This window comes from Sabethes cyaneus, chromosome 3, assembly GCF_943734655.1.
Source record: "Sabethes cyaneus chromosome 3, idSabCyanKW18_F2, whole genome shotgun sequence".
In the NCBI taxonomy this organism is placed as follows: Eukaryota; Metazoa; Arthropoda; class Insecta; order Diptera; family Culicidae; genus Sabethes; species Sabethes cyaneus.
Genome location: NC_071355.1, coordinates 219,796,619 through 219,813,806, shown reverse-complemented (window position 1 = coordinate 219,813,806; position 17,188 = coordinate 219,796,619). Strand labels below are relative to the sequence as shown.

Here is a 17,188-nt window from a genome sequence, read left to right as displayed (position 1 = left end):
GGTTAGTTGGTAGTTGCAAACAGCGAATATGTTATAGTGATGGACAAAACGGATCATTAGACTGAACGGATCAGAGCCGGTTCATTTAGTCAAGGATCCGGATCTTCGGAACGGTTCATCGGATCTTTAGTTACACTAAATATATATTTGGTTTTTTCCCTATTTTTTGTGCAAAATTTGAGAAAAGAGCCAAGATTACTTCATGCAGAGAAAGAAAAACTCCGAAGAAGATTCTACGGAGAATATCATCACGCATGCTTTACGTGTTTCTCGTAAAAACTAGTACTTTAAAACGGGTTTCCCTCATTTTGTTAAAATGCGTTATGGCTACGGAGACATTTCCATTCAAACCCAAATTTGAAAATATTGTTAAGGCGTACGAAGAATAGGACCATTAGGTCGTATGAATTAAACAGTTTGCTTTACTTTCCCCGTGTGAATCTTATGGGAGAGTTTGCTCTAACTCTTTTATTCATACGGCCTATTGTCTATGATATCATGTTATCCTATACCTCGTCATTAGTCTACCTTCATGACAACAACCTGAAATAGAGTGAAGAGAACGAAGTGCTAGGTACTAGATAAGACATCAAATGAAATTCTAGATAGAACTGTCAGTGGCGATATAAAACTTAATGAAATTCGCAGCAGACTAAAAGTCGCGCGGGCAAAGATCCGTGTCTTAAAAGAAAAGTTCCGCGGATCAGTCATTCTTTTTACAGATCCCGATCTTTTCAATGGATCAGGAGCAGATTGCCCATCTCTAATATGTTATTCTCCGATCGGATTTCTATCGTAATCGTTGGGAAACGAAATGGGAAACTGATTAAACTAGGATTAAACACGCTAGATCAGTACAAACAAATCGTGTTTATGTGCATTATCTGCGAAGGCAAACGATGCCATATTGAGATTGACATTTGAACCATTTTTAATTTGCACATCGTGCAAACCAACGGGGTTCAAATTAAAAAGTGTTCAGATTAAAAACGGTCAAACGAACGGGGGTCCACAGTACTTGTTTTTCTTTACAATATCGTTTATAGCGCCGGTTACTAACAAGCAGTATATGAGTAAGGTAATGTGCAGGGCTATTTCGGTTCTTTAAATGCATGAAAAATGACTAAAATTGAAGCAGCGTCAAGTTTTGTCAGAAGCGAGCTACAACCAAATGAGAAATTCAGATTCAGGCAGCTTTCAGCATCTCACCGGCTAAGGAGTAGTTCTACCGGTTTAAAGTGGACATGTTGGTAGCAGATTGAGCTCTCAGGCTGGATGGTCATCAACATGCCCATATAACCAAAAATAAGCACCACAGAATCAAATAATCTCCAGATGGTATTATAAAAGACTACACAGATACCATCCGATGCTTGCCTGCTCGATGTATTAGGTAAAATTTCGATCTAGTAAAAATTAGTAGAATTTATATTTGAAAATCAATCTAACTTTTATTAAAAACTGAATAGAATAAAAGCGTCATCCAAAAAAAATTTCTATGGATTTCCCACTAATTTTAAACGGAATTTAACTTTTTCACGATTAAATTTTACTATTGATTTTATTCACGACAGTCGTCGAAAAATGCACACGAGAGTTATTAAAATCTATCTATAATCTGTAGATTATAGATGAGAATAGCCAAAAATTAATTTACTGGAATAAAAATGTACCTCAGTTAGTGGCTTATCTTTGGTCCATCACGAAGTTCAAGCTAGCAGTTTCAACTGTTGCTATAGCAGCAGTATAAGCAACACCGAAATAAAAAGGATATGGAAATCTTATTGCACATGCACACTTCCCCCGAATACGGTAGTGGGTGGCGCTGTCCACCAGTTGCAACTCTCGGTTTGCTACCACTCAGCTTCCGTGTTCGTCAGTTAGAACAGAAGCTTTCGCTTTTATACGTGAGAAAAGATCACCTTCTATTGCTATGTGCTTGCTAGACCTTGTAAAGTCACAAAAAATTATTATGCTGATTATTGTTTGGATAGTGTATGAGTGCATTTTCTGTTTTATACCGTACAATATCTACCGTTTCGTCTCAGCAAACGGAGGAATCGGAAGCCATTTTGTGTGATGTGAAAATGTCAACTTTTTCAAACGACTATGTATAGTAGTAGTAGTTAGATAAACTAAGAGTCTTAGTCTAACCCAACAAACATTTAACAAACATTTAACAGTAGATTATTCAACCGTTATACAGCTAATGCTCAGGAATCAAGCGCCTAATAAGCAATTATACAGCAAAAATGTTTGGTGGGACGACCTTTGTCAACTATTTGCTAAAAATCTAAAAAATAGTACAAGATAGGAATGAAAGTAGGCCATTACAAATATTTTATAAAGTTTTTGTCCTTCCGGTGTTGGGCCACTGAAGGGGGGGGGGGGGCGAAAAAACAAAGAGATCTTTTTAATTGAGCAAAAAAAAAAGGATTTTGGGCATTTTTATTTAAAGTTTAAACGTGAGAACCAAATTTATTTTTGCTTTTAATATATACGTTATCGTTTTCCATCCAAAATTCTACGGAAAAAGACAAAAACGAAAGAAAATTTTTTGACCGATTTTCGGGAATTTCATTTGTTCGAATTTCCATTTGTGTTTCGTGCTAGAAGCGTTAACTCAACTCGTACACTCATTTTCTGAGTTTTTTAGGCTGTAGAGCCTACATACAATTGATTTTATCAAATAAAATTAACTCATATCCAACAAATTATTTTTTTGCCCCACGATTTGTTAAGCCAATTTCCAAGGGTGGGAGGGGGGTTCAAAAACTTTAAAAACCATTTGCAATGGCCTTATGGGAAATTTCTTAGAGCAGAATAAGCGAGAAGGGAAAAAAGTATGAAGGTCTGCGGGCAAACATTATCGCTACGGCAAATCAGCACTATTTATTCCGACTAATCACAGAGCGTGGATTTTCAGTTTATATTTATATAAACAGTTAGACAATGCCTAATATTTTTCAGTTATTTAAAAGTTTGTTAGGGAAACATATAATCTACTGTATTGTAACGGAAAAATTTCCAATAGATTGATACTAATATCACTAAAATCTATTGAGGAATGACCATAACCACTTTTCGTTACATGTTCCCTTTTCGTTTATCTAAAGTGCACCCCAATACAGAAATCAAAGACGTAGTCCTACGTCAAAACGACAAATTAGACAACAGCGTGGACCATATGAGGCACACTTATTTTTTCTTCTCTTCTTTCTTCCCGTCTTGTCGGGAAAAACACGCATATAGATTAATTTCCTTCATTTGCTATTTTGTTCGACTATTGTAGAACATTATTGTTGTTAAAAATGCCTGATCTCATTAACAAAATTGACGAAAAAACAAAATTTTAAATTAATTTTATTTTTTTCAAAATAAATTTGTCTACATTTAAACTTTGACAAAAATTCATTGTTTCCTACAGTATAACATTCATGGAGCTAAAAGGGTTAAAAAACGGGTAACGCTGATAATTAAGCACATACCTTCAGGCGTCTGCCTAGATCATTCGGTAACATTCAATGCACTCCACCACAATTTTCCTAATGGCTAACCATGAAATTTGAAGTGCATGATACATGTATCTTAGTGGTAGGTGGTTCTTACCTCGAGTAGCATCGACTGAGCGGGTAATCAGCAGCATACTGGCCGGCGGCGTGTTGTACGCCGGATGGCTGTCGGGTGCCACCGTGCGTGAAACGTTCATCGTCAGTCAAGATTGGCGTTTGGAAGGCGAACGACAAACTCTTATGAAGTCTGCCGTGATGATGGGGTTGACCAGCACTTTGGCAGTACGGACTATGATAGTTATAACTAGGCGCATTCACTGGGCCTCCTCCTACTCCTCCGATGCTGGTAGAACCTAGTGCCAGGCCTCCATTCATGAATTGGTTCGAAAGGCAGCGCTGCTGCTGACGACCGTACGTGCCAATGCTGGGGTTGCAACCGCTGGATAAATTGGTGCTCTGCGTGGTTGAATACCACTGATTGTTGAAACGTTGCGATGAAAAGCTACGATTTAGCATATGCTGACAGTCACTCGAGGAAGTTGGGGCCGCAGTACAGCGTGAAATTATTGATCTGTTTGTATTAGGAGGCGAAAGATGGATCAGCAAAATTGTTTAATTAGTGAATGAATGCTATCGTTCGTCGGTGGTCCTTCAAGTACACTCACCCGTTGGCTGAATACTTCATGCTCTTTCCATCAGGATAACCCACGAAAAACAGAATAATTGCTGAGATTGCTGCACTAGCCGCACAGATGTAGTATCCGGCTCGTCCATAGCGGTGCGATGAATCATTCAGGAAGGCGCACAGTGGCACTCCAAAAAGCACCGGCAACGATTCGGCACTTTTAATGAAACCCCAAGCTTTCGAGAAGTACTTGCCTCGTACTCTTTCGATAGCGAGCATCTTGAAGGTGTATCGATATCCACCGAGACCTAAACCGTAGGCCCACGTGGAAAAACAGAGACCGCGGTAATCCGTTACCGCCGATAGGACTAATAGCGATAATGACACAAGCGTAACACAGCCCTGTGGGAGGTAAAGTGGTACTTACTACCGTTCGAACGTTTAAATACACGTTTGGTGGCGAGCGATTTCGTACCTGGCAAACATATTGACGAGATATTCTGATTTTTCTGACGGAAAACTCCAGCGTTTTGTTCACCGACGATCCGCTGAATACGATTCCGAGTGCAATGGAAAGCCCTAGAAAAGTTTGAAGTAGCACCAAATCTTGCATGTCGTATCCTTCGGTGAAGCCATGTTGAGACTGAAATTAAATGAAAAATTAAATTTTACTTTATTTTGAATAAACTGTATCCATGATGAGATGAAATAAAAACTACATACGCTGCAGTTTTTTGTTTTCAGAAAAAATAGTAGCGCAAACTATAGGTTAATGAAGTGTGCTCATGATTTCAAGCGCAGTACCAGCCTCGAGTAGATTAAATTATGAGGGCCTTTTTATGGTTGCAACCAGCTGATAAAATTCTCATTGATGGTAGCAAAGTTCAGGAACGTACCCTGTTGCATCAGCTGCTGCAGTGGGGATGACAATTTACCACTGGTTTGCAATTAGTGGCTTTTATATAGCCAACTACCGAATAGATTTTCACTACTAGCAGTTCTCAACTAGGCGCTCATCGGGTTTGACAACCCCTAGACGAATAAAGTGGGTCAGCAACAGTAGGTAGTATAGGAAAGTTAAAATTGATGGTACCACATTAGAATTAAGTGCGAAAAACTTTCTTCTCATAATTTTTTTTCGTGATTCATGGTGGCATGCATATATTTTCGATTGAATCAGGAAAACCACACAACATTTCATAACTAATCCCTTTTTTCAGAGTTTTCGGCATTTCTGTTTGGTTCGAATGATTTAACTGTGGAATCAAGCACAGCATTTGTTGATATTATGAAAATGTTATGGTAATATTATGATTATTTGTATTTTACCGAGAGATTTTCGCAACAGCGAAAAGCTTTGCGTTTGCTTCCGCTTCCATAGGCGTTATCGGAGGCGCGTTTATCCCATTATTAATTGTTGAATTTTTGATTCGCCGAACAACAACCATTGAATCGGAATCGGAAACAAATTTCGCGCTCAATTTTATTTACACATTCAGCGTATAAAACTCTTCCTTTGGATTGATCCGATAACGTGTCGGCTACGAGCAAGTAACGAAATTGAATTTTGCGTTTTCGCTTCGTCGATCAGCTCGGAAGAGTTGACTGCTCGAGAGCGCTAATGTGCGAACCCATAAATGTTGAAAGGCTCTTGACGTAGCGGCAAAGCAAGAAAAACCCATCAGAGTTTTCCAATTCTCACCAATCTCTCAGCTTTTCCTCATTACCACCGAGACACACATGCACGCTTGGATACGTTTCCGGTTTTTTTTCTACCAGGGATGGCACGACAGTTGAGACAGTTGAGGGGAGAATTGCGAAAGTTATTCGAGACCCATGCTAGATTGGCAAATTCTATTGAGAGGAAACGATAGCATGAATACAGTGAACTTATTTTTGCGTGGCTTCTTTGCTGTAAGCAATCCGCTGTTTTGTGACGGCGCAAAAGAACCCCCATCAGTTAGGTCTTAGGTAGGTACGCGCCAACTGGTTATTAACGTGTGGGGTGGAAAAAGATGTGATTGAAAAGTGTCTACGTACCAGAAAGAAGATTGGCGAGTAGATCCCGAATGCGGCCACAGCTGCCGAAATCGACAGCATCCGTACCGACGGCAGCCTCAGGGGTGCAAAATCAAGGAACGGTGGCTTTGGAGTGCGGACATGAGTTTTCTTTTCCTTTACCTGAAAGTGAGAAAAAGAATGATGTTGCATGAGTTTCTTTTACGGGAAATAAGCGGAACACAGTGAGGCGAGGATGTGTTGACAGATAGGAAAAGGGAAAGTGCTGTTGAGGTCGGTTTTGAATAATGATCTGAACGGATAACCTATCCTTTTATTATTCTGTTTGTTAACGTTCAAGTAAAGAAGAGAAAATAATATTTTGCAAATAAGATAGATTTCGGTAAATTGCTTTACCCATATTTATTTTGACTTCAAAGCATTGAATTTTATTCACCAAGTGTAAAACACAATTTAAACTGCATAAGAACAGAAAATTTGCATGGATCACGAAAAAATTCAGCACCATATCTATTATTTTGCACTTTGTTCTTGCTATTCTGTTTTTTTTGCCGTCTGGCAAACCTAGCTTTGAGAGCGATGGAACGTGTTCAATTGTGCACTAGCAGAAGATGAAAAAGTTTTCGACAGCGCAGGTTCAGATCAGTTCATGCACTTCACGTTTGAAATTTTGCATTGTGCCACAGATGCACCAAGAATTGACAATTTAGATACAGTAAGCTTTATTACTGTAACGTTGCTTTGAAGCAGTAAAGCAGTTTTTAACGTTGACTTTATAGACACTTGTTCTAAAAAATTTTTATGAAATACATCACATGAGGGTTATACCAAAACTTATTACTAATACATATTTAAATTTGGAAAAACATCTAGACAGAGGTGTTATTAATTTCAAATTTTTGAGGCTTGTTATTTTAACTGATATAAATATTAATATAAACATCATAATATGTATAGCGACCCCGTCCGAGTAAAAAGATGATGTCGGCAAAAACAACTTGGCCGCCGCCGGTCAGTGAGAGCGCTGTCAACAACGAACGCCAACGTTCATGGTTTTTACGGTTTTTGCCAGAAGCTTGTGAAAAATATTCACAGATAACATACAGTAACAGGATGGAGAAGCGACACGAATTAATTGTACGATGATAGAGAACATTCATTGCTCGTGCCAATTAGATTTGATTTATTCTATGTTTTGTGCTCGATGATGATGATTGGGAGTAGTATTTTTTAACGTTATTTGATTTTTTTATTACACAGGCTTTCAGCTTATGGTGGTTGGTTTGCCATTTTAGTACAATTTTTGTTAAACTAGGGCAGAAGACCAATTGTCAGCCTATTAAGCGACAGCCTGGACAATATTCATAAAGTATTTTGGTATTCTATTTATTCGAGACAAATTTTTCATGCCAATTAGTTTGATAACATTAACTGAATTCCTGCATTTTAGTATTAAAAACACGTTTTAAAATTAAATTTAGGCGCGACAAATGATGAACTTTCGTCGACTATTTCAAGTCTATGAATCTATTTTCTGCCTATGTGTGTATTCTATTTCCAGCAGGAAAAATGCGTCTGTACGATACAAACCTTAGCACTTGGCACATTCCAGCGTTACAGGCCACTATCCCAACTATGCAGATCGGTTCCTGTTTCATCAAATCCCTGGCATTCTAGTGGAGAATGAAGTACTCTTCAAACACATGTTTTACATGGCATTTGTCAGAAAATTGGTGAAACAATGGGTGCTAATTGAGTCCCGTAACGCTGGAATGTGTCACTTGGAGGAACGATGGGAGGGGGGATAAAATGAACAGGTAGCCAAATTCCCAATAAACCGATTAAAATTGCTCCAAATCAATTACCAATTATCAGTAACCTTCTCCAAGAAGTATTTCAGAGTATAAATTTTCTCATGTAAAAAAATGAAAAGGTCAAAAATATTTGCTGAAATCTGACGTCGATTGCAATTTCTATTAGCAGTAAATAAGCTAATGAAAGCTAATGAATGAGCCAGAAAAAACTGAATTTCAACTATTGGTATCATTTGCTGCTGTTTGCTTATACTGTCCTGCGCTGCACTATCTGTCAAAAATTGCAAATATTTTTATCAACTATTGGTTTATAATAAACGCTTGGAAACCATTTGTGTTTTGGGGGTAAAATGAACGCTTCCCTTATCATTAAATAAATTGGAGTCCATCCCGTAGTCTACGGGCTTTTCCTGGTTCTCTGATGAAAATATTGCGGTTACTCTCTCGTTGGCCATACTGGCCACATGCCCAGCCCACCGCAGCCTGCCAAAGCTCGTGGTTCATGTGTCTGCGCCACATGCAATTTTCCACTTTGGCACCTAGTTTAGATCGCAATATTTTACGCTCAAAAACCCCAAGTACTCGTCGATCCGTTTCCTTCGGCGTCCATAATTTAGGGTGATTTATATATTTTGGACAGGCTTTGCGCATACTCTATTTTGGACTTTTACAGCAAAATCAAATGGCAAATGTTCAAAATAGAGGAGGCGTATCGCTTGTCCAAAATACATAAATTACCCTATGTCCATAATGGGCCTCCACGTCACGCTCCACAGAGGAGTAACTAGGGCAAAAAGCTGGCCAAAATAAGAAAAACATTTTTTTCGGTCTTTTAATATAATATATATTTTTTTGTATGCTTAAATAGATGCTGCACAAAGTACTCTTAGTCAAAACACGTAGAAATATACCTGTAAGTTATGGCAGGTGTACAAACATTGACAATATTTGAAACATTTTTTTTTTAAATCATCAAGCATCAGGAAACGGATGTCATCAGAAGTAAACAAAACGATTAACAAAGGATATTTATCAAAACATAGGTTCATCATAAGTAATTCTAACTGGTTTGTAGGAAGAAAATTTAAAATTTTGAAAATATGACTTGTTTTAAATAGTTTTGTCAAACAACTATTTTTTTGCAATTTTGTGCTTTTTCAATGGTTAAAAAGTTATCAAATCTTGCAGAATCTGGTCATATATTCTATGGAGGAATGAATCTTTGTGGTATTCTGAACAAATCGGTACGTAAAGCTCATCCGGAAACGTCCGGACTGGCATTTGCGACCCCTTTGAAAATTGTATGTTTCACATCGTTTTCAAGGAAATATCGACAATTCGCATCTAGTTGCGTACTCTTTTGTGCAAGATAATTCACCTTGAATACAATGGGCACACTAGCTATACTACATGTCTAGGGATTATGAGGTCTGTTCTCCAGATGTGTCACTATTTGAATCAACATTCCCATTCAACATAACTCGCTGACAAAAATAGTAGGAAAAATGTTAGTCGGGTGACGGTAAAGTATGTTATTCGCGTTGACGAACGGAAGCTGCTGCTACCTCCATAAGTTTACTGTAGGGGTGAAGCGAAATAGGAATTTCTTAAAGAGCGCAAGAGATTGAAAAATTTTGGCAGATTTTCACCCACACGTACATACGGGCATTTCTATGACTGTGCAAGAGATCGTTTAATGCCGTCAACGCGAATAGTATGTGTGGCGTGATTGTTATTTGATAAATTATATAACAGAGGCTATATATCACAGAGAAGACATCTGCGTTGATTTAGATTCTAATCGGTCTACTCCACTATCAACAATTTGGTATTAACCAATATCATTTTCTTATATGATTCAAGAACAAACAAGATACTCATTGATTTGCTCATGCATTTGTAGGTTTTGGAGAATTCTGCAAAATAGTGACTAGAAGAAAAGTATAATTTGCACTGATAAGTGAATTGAAATGACCAGTAATGGCACCAGTTTGTTACAAAATTAACTATTTTTACGTTTCACTTCATATTCGAGCAAAATATTACCTAATACATAAGAAAATAATTTTGGCCAGCTTTTTGCCCTAGTTACTCCTCTGTGCGCTCCCAAGATATATAAATTCTCCACTACTTCACATTGTGCCCTGTCCAGCTCCACCTCGGCACCAACACCATTTAGACTTCCACGTTCCCTGGCCAGCAACCCCAACCATGTCTTTCGTGTTGGTGGTATTAGTGGGAAGTATCAATCTCGTTACGTGCATTTTAAAAGGCCTAAGGGCCTTTTCCGCTGCTCTACGGTTCGAAGTCATCCGCAAAACCGAGAAGCCTGTTAGATTTCGTGATGATAGTTCCGTTACTTTCCACATTTGCTCTTCGTATTGCATCTTCTAAGGCGATGTTGAATAGCAGGTTAAAGAGTGCATCCCCTTGCTTCAGTCTATCCAACCCGCAATTACGACACTTGATTTTGACCCAGCAAATGTTGCATGAATCAGCATAACTAGTTTCGTTGAAAAACTATGTTCTAGCATCATCTGCCACAGCTCATTTCGTTTGACAGAATTGTACGCCGCCTTAAAGTCCACAAAATGGTATGAGTTTATAAGTTGTAATACCGGAACTTGTCTTATAACCAATGCAGGGTAAACATCTGATTCGTTGTGGAGCGACCTTCACTGGTTTTCGCTTGGTACGACGTTAGGTTCTTTTATCCGCAGCTCTAATCTCTCTATACTTTTCTCTGTTCTGACGTGTAGTCGCAGTGAGTATGGGACTCTTGGGCTGGTTCTTCTTAACTATCACTCCCTGACATTCGGCGTCAAACTAGCTGTTATGCTGTCTCCCACGCGTCATACCTACCACTTCTCTCGCAGTTCTTTCAATCCCACACTCAAAATATATTTCACGTCGAAGTTACCTGAAAAGTTATGTGAATATTTGCCACCCAGCTTTTCTTGTACTATTTACGTGATTTTCAGGTAGTTCACACGCATACTAATGCGTTAACGTGAAAATCAGATAGATGTTATTATTTTTTCCAATAACAATCACCTGAAAGTAACGTAAATCCCTGTAGAGAAATTTACGTGATTTTTCACGTGGAAAGGACGTGTGGATTATTTTGAGTGCAAGTAACAATTTTAAGGGGGGCTCCGTAGCCGCAAGGTTACCGAGTCTGCTTTGACAAGCGAGTGGTCGTGGGTTCGAATCTTAGTAGAATCAAGCCATTCGATGTCAAGTGACTTTAGCATGGGTTTATTCTCAGGCCTCTCCATTTACCCTTCCTTCGTGCTGAATTCTATATCTTCTCTTGACAGTGTAAATGTCCCTCCTATAGTTAAGTGTACTGGTCAGAGGTACGATTGAGTCCTCGCCAGGGACGGCTATAATATGGGATAGTGCTGGCAGCGAGGAATAAGTGGGTAAAGTAGATCAAGCTTTGAAGGAAGGGTAAACCCCAATACACGCAAGCACGCATACAATTTAAAATAAGCATATCGCTCACTCAATAGCGATTATAGCAAAAAGAAATGCAGTGCAGGTCATACAGCAAACACCCGGGCGATATTACAATAGATCAACTATACTGGTCGCAGTAATGAGTCCACACATGGAAAAAAAACAATTTTAAAGCCACTTGGTTTTACAAGAAATTTAAAAAGGTTTTATCGCGGTATTACTCATTACCTTTGGTTTTATTGTGGTATTGCGCAATACCAAGAGGATACGAGTTCAAACACACTTATAGCTATCTATAAAATCGTAATAAAACTGTCATTAAAGCAAATTTATTGTGGTTGCTTATATTACCATGGAAAACTTGTTGGCTGCATCACGTCTCTTATAAAGTTATCATAAGTTTGGCGTAGCAATACAAAATGGCGCACCAATCAAAATTTATCTTATCGCGGTTGCTTGTCAAACCGCAATAAATCTGTTAGTTTAATAGACACCTTGACCGAACAGTTTTTTTTGCTGCTATTATGATGAATACTAAAGTTAATATTTTTTATGTGAGACCATATGGTCTTATTCTAGTATTTTGTTTTAGCTTGCAAACAAAAATTCGTCAAAGCAAAGTGTTTTGCAGAAAGAAAGTTATCAATCGGTTTTCTTGTCACAGGAAGCAACTACAGTGGACCCCCGTTCGTTTGAACGATTCCTCATGCAAACTAACGGGGTTCGTTTTTAATTTGAACGACTAGCAACCCTAAATATACTGAAACTTGTATGAACTGGCCGCCCTGCTCTTTGTTATTGTTTTGGCGGTTTGATTTAGTCTCGTTTAGTTGGTAGTTGCAAGCAGCGAATATGTTATTCTCCGATCGGATTTCTATCGTAATCGTTGGGAAACGAAATGTGAAACTGATTAAACTAGGATTAAACACGCTAGATCAGTACAAACAAATCGTGTTTATGTGCATTGTCTGCGAAGGCAAATGATGCCATGTTGAGAATGACATTTGAATGAATAATGAAATTTGCACATCGTGCAAACCAGCGGGGTTCAAATTAAAAAGTGTTCAGATTAAAAACGGTCAAACGAACGGGGGTCCACGGTACACTGATTTTGCTAGAAATTGAGATTGACAAACTGAATTTATTTATTTTGTTAAAACAAAGCCATTACAAACATTTTCTAAATTTTTTGTCCTTCCGGTGCTCGGCCACTGAATGGGGGGGGGGGGGGGGGGGCGAAAAAAAAACAAAGTTAATTTTTTAATCGAGCTAAAAAAAACATGGATTTTAAGAATTTTTATTTAAGGTTTAAACGTGAAAACCGCATCTGTTCTTGCTTATAATATATACGTTATTATTTTCTATGCAAAAATATACGAATAAAGACAAAAACGAAGGAAATTTTTTTGGATGATTTTCGGAAATTCCATTGTTCGAATTTCCATTTCTGTTTCGTGCTAGAAGCGTTAATTGAACTCGGAGACTCATTTTTCGAGTTTTTCAGACTGCAGAGCCCACAGACAATTGATTTTATAAAAAGAAATTTGACTCATATCCTACAAATTATTTTTTTGCCCCCCGATTTTTCAAGCCAATTTCCAAGGGGGGGCCCCTCCTGACAAAAACTTTAAATATGATTTGCAATGGCCCAACTAGTTTTTGAAAATTGCAAAATTTCAGTGGTGCGTTGATTTTATCCACCTATCATATCAAAATGCACGATAAAATTAAATAGGCACATGCTCCAAAACAACGGAATTGTTTAAAATTTAATGAATATTCTGTGAGATATTTTATTATGGTCGCTATAAACCAAATCGATCAGAATAATCTGGCAGTAAAACTTTAACCTTGCTGCTTACGGATGTATTTTCAAGTTGATGAAGTTGGCGAACTTATTTAGCATTTACCAGAGCGAAACGCGAAAAGCTATATTAAATTATGGCGATGGCTGTCAAGCAGCGAAAGCTTAATCGGTTTTACTGCCGCTTTCAGCAGAGCGTGATACGACCACTTGAGCTTATAGCCTGATTCTTATAGAGGTTATGAATTCTGAGGAGTGGCCCACTTGGTCAGAAAGCAGTTTTATAGCGGTCATCAGAAAGTTTTGGTGGAGCTCATAGTTTTATTAGCGGTTTTATGAAATTGGTCATGACAACCGCGAACGTACGAACGTAATAAAACTTGGAATTGTTACTTGGGACTGGCACCATGGACACGAACACACGAACATGAACACGAACATGAGCGTAAGTGATTTGCTTGAATTGTTGGTTTCAAGTTAGCAATGCTGAGTTCATTTCATCTGTACCAGAAACAGCAAAGAATGAGCAGTGTATTGCATCAATCAGGCGTATTGCATAAATTTAATATGACATTTCTAAGCACTGATCATGCAGGTTCCTTCAACAGCCTCTTCTTCTAATATCTTCTTCCCTTTTATTCTGCTGTTATGTCATTCGTTGATCAAGCTGTTCGGCATATTCCGTTGCCACGCCGTCTACCGTCAACCGCCGGATGTTGAAACGTAGCATCCTCTTAGTGCGAGCCTTCGCCGGGTTCTACAATCTTGCGTGAATCTTACAACCGCCGAGATAGTGGTCAGAGTCGATATTTTTTCCTGAAAAGACATCGTACATCGGTGACACCCGGAAAATGTCGATCGCCAATCATGGCATGATGATTCTGAAAGTTAGAGTCTCCATTTGGATGCCTCCAGGTGTGTTTCCGAATTTTTAGACATGGAAAGTAACTGCTACAGATGGCCATTCCTCTGACCGCGGCAAAATTAATGAATTTATGAGCCTCAGACCATTATAATTGGTCGAAAGATGAAGATTATGTCTTCCGATGACAGGACGGAACTGCCCTGCGCAGTTGTGTCTCCGATGATAATTTTCATGTCATGCTTTGGGCACTCTCCTTAGGTCGAGCTTGTCGTAGGATTTGTCCTTAGCATCGTCGGATTGATCATATGTTGGTGTGTATACCCTTGCTAACACGCCAAAATTCTAGCTTTTCAAATTCCGAGAATTCTTAATCCATAGAAAACGCGATTCCCTTACCGAGTTATAGGTATCCCGGTGATTCAACTGTTGGATTCTTATATAAAAATCCTGGTTATATAAGCAAGGCACTTTGCACGAATCATCTGCAGAATTCTTCGACGCAATTCCTATGTAAGGAATCCCACAGACTCTGTGCGAATCTTTTTGGTTCGTCCGGGTGCGTTGATTTGGCTGTAGTTGAAGAATTGAATAATTGAAGCATCTCGGCTGGGAGGTGCTGCTATAGAGTCAGTAGGCTCATTGCACTAGCTCCGTAATTGTCCTGTACTCTAATAGCCGGGTGCGAAGTCTGTCGATAAAGAAGGGTCAAGTTCTCAACAGGACGTTTATACCCATGGCTTTGTTTTTTTTTTGAAGAATTTGCCCTTGATTCCCAACGCATATGTACGGTCATCTACATGCCTCCATCGAATAACTCGTTGCTTGTGCTTTACTAACTCGACGAAACCGACTCCATGTTTTACCTTTCTACCGCCACTATAGTAGATGTGGTACTTGAAAAAAGTGAAGAGGTGTCTTCTGCGCGGAACTCCCTTTCTCCGAAATTTAGCCATTAATTTTTAGCAATCATATTCTTTTTTGGAATTCAAAAAGAAAAACCCAATTTAATTCACATAACTAATTGTTATACAATCTCATTTACTGCTCCCCGCAGAAATTATATTTGTCTAGGTTTATTCGCTTTCCTAGATCTACCGACTCTTGTTAGTTTTCCCTAGTCCTCGCATCAACTCAAAAATGCCGAATTTCACCAACACCGTAGATGGCCGAAATTGTATTTGGCCGAATCACGAAAGGTCAAACCATTACCTGGCTGAATCTCGCCGAAAAATATTTTATCGAATAATATCGATGTGTTTAAGGTCAATTTTAAGCTGGTTGAACTATAATCAAAAGAATTGAAAAATATTTTCGTGCGTTTTCGAAAAATCTATACCTATAAAAAATGATTTCTGTCTGTCTGTCTGCCCATATGTTCCTTATAGAATTGAAAACTACTGCACCGATCGGCGTGAAAATTTACATGGAGGATTTTTGGGGCCAGGGAAGGTTCTTATGACGGTTAGAGGCCCCTCCCCCACTAAGAGGGGAGGGGGGGGCTGCCATACAAACGAAACACAAATTTCTGCATAACTAGAGAACTAATCGAGAAAATGGAATCAAATTTGGCATGTGGGTGTTTTTGGGGGCAGGATTTTTTTTCAATAGTGAATTGAGACGCTTAACCTCTTTAGGAAGGGAACTATGACCCCTCCCCCTTTTAAGAGGGGGGATTCCAGACAAATGAAATACAAATTTCCTCATAACTCGAGAACTAATCAATCAAATAGAACCAAATTTAGCATGTAAGGGTTTTTGGAGGCAAGATTTTTTTCTAGGATGAATTAGGATCTCTCCTTTTTTAGGAGGGGGGCTCCCATACAATTGAAATACAAATTTACTCATAACTCCAGAACTAATCAAGCAAATGGAACCAAGTTTGACATGTGAAGGTTTTTGGAGTCAAAATTTTTTTCTATGGTGAACTAGGACCCCTCTCTACTTTAGGATGGGGCTCCTATTCGAATGAAATACAAATTTCTTCATAACTCAAGAACTAATCAATCAAATAGAATCAAATTTGGCATGTGGGGATTTTTGAAGGCAAGAATCTTTTCTGTGATGAATTAGGACCCCTTCCATTCTAGTAGGGGGGGGCTCGCATACAATTGAAATACAAATTTCCTCAAAACTCTAGAACTAATCAAACAAATGGAACCAAATTTGGCATGTGGGTGTTTTTGGAGGCAATTTTTTTTACTATGGTGAGTTGAGACCCCTCCCTCTTTAGAAGGGGAATTATGACCCCTCCCACCTATAAGAAGGGGGGCTTCCATACAAATGAAATACAAATTTCCTCATAATTCGAGAACCAATCAAGCAAATGGAACCAAATTTGGCATGTGGGGGATTTTAAAGGCATGAATTTATTTTATGATGGTTTGAAACCCCTCACCCCTGTGGTGGTGGGGGCGGACTCTCATACAAATGAAACAGAAATTTTTGCGTAACTTAAAAACTAATCGAATTCGCAAAATTTTAGACTTTTCCATAAAACATTAGTCAATAACAAGAAGCGCTGGTCACTGCGGGGGTTAGCACCCAGGATTTATGTACAGCACGGTTGCATTTTTGACAATACGAAGTTTGTCGGGTCAGCTAGTAACTCTGGCACCTTAATCTCAGAAAAACAAATCCCATCCATCTAATTTTTTTGATAATCATTTGTACCACAAACATTAGAGTAATCCAACACGTCCTATATGCAATGCTTTTTAAACTGAGTCGCTTAGACATCTTGCAAGCTAACGGAAAATTGTCTAACGTCTGTATGCCTATGGTGCGTATGCCTATTGAGATACACCCCTGCCTATCGATATGTATGGCATACCTGGAGCTATCCGTAATTCCTTGCGTTTAAAATTATTATAATAATAACATTTTTTTGCACTGTGCGAGCAAAATTTTAGATGTATTTCGCGCCTCCTTATCTGCGTTTTGTTTAAATTGTTAAATTTCTCTTATCTTTCGGTTTTTCAACAACCCTTGATTGCTTTGCGAGTTATTTTGGGTTTCTATTCGGTCATGTTCGGTTAATATGATTTTAATTTTATACCTTCTTTCATTTCTGATGGTTTTAAATCTGCG

At 38.6% G+C, this 17,188-nt stretch overlaps 1 protein-coding gene across 2 annotated transcripts in view; it reads right to left on the bottom strand.

Annotated features, from left to right (window-relative positions):
* Positions 1 to 17,188, bottom strand: part of LOC128741289 (uncharacterized) — a 101,203-nt gene that overhangs the window by 2,615 nt on the left and 81,400 nt on the right. For both annotated transcript variants that reach the window (XM_053836996.1, XM_053836995.1), the window contains 4 exons: positions 6,178 to 6,318; positions 4,613 to 4,780; positions 4,178 to 4,539; positions 3,610 to 4,083 (listed from right to left, as the gene is read on the bottom strand). In XM_053836996.1, coding sequence (XP_053692971.1) covers positions 3,610 to 4,083; positions 4,178 to 4,539; positions 4,613 to 4,780; positions 6,178 to 6,318 — 1,145 coding nt within the window. The remainder of the gene's footprint in view (positions 1 to 3,609; positions 4,084 to 4,177; positions 4,540 to 4,612; positions 4,781 to 6,177; positions 6,319 to 17,188) is intronic.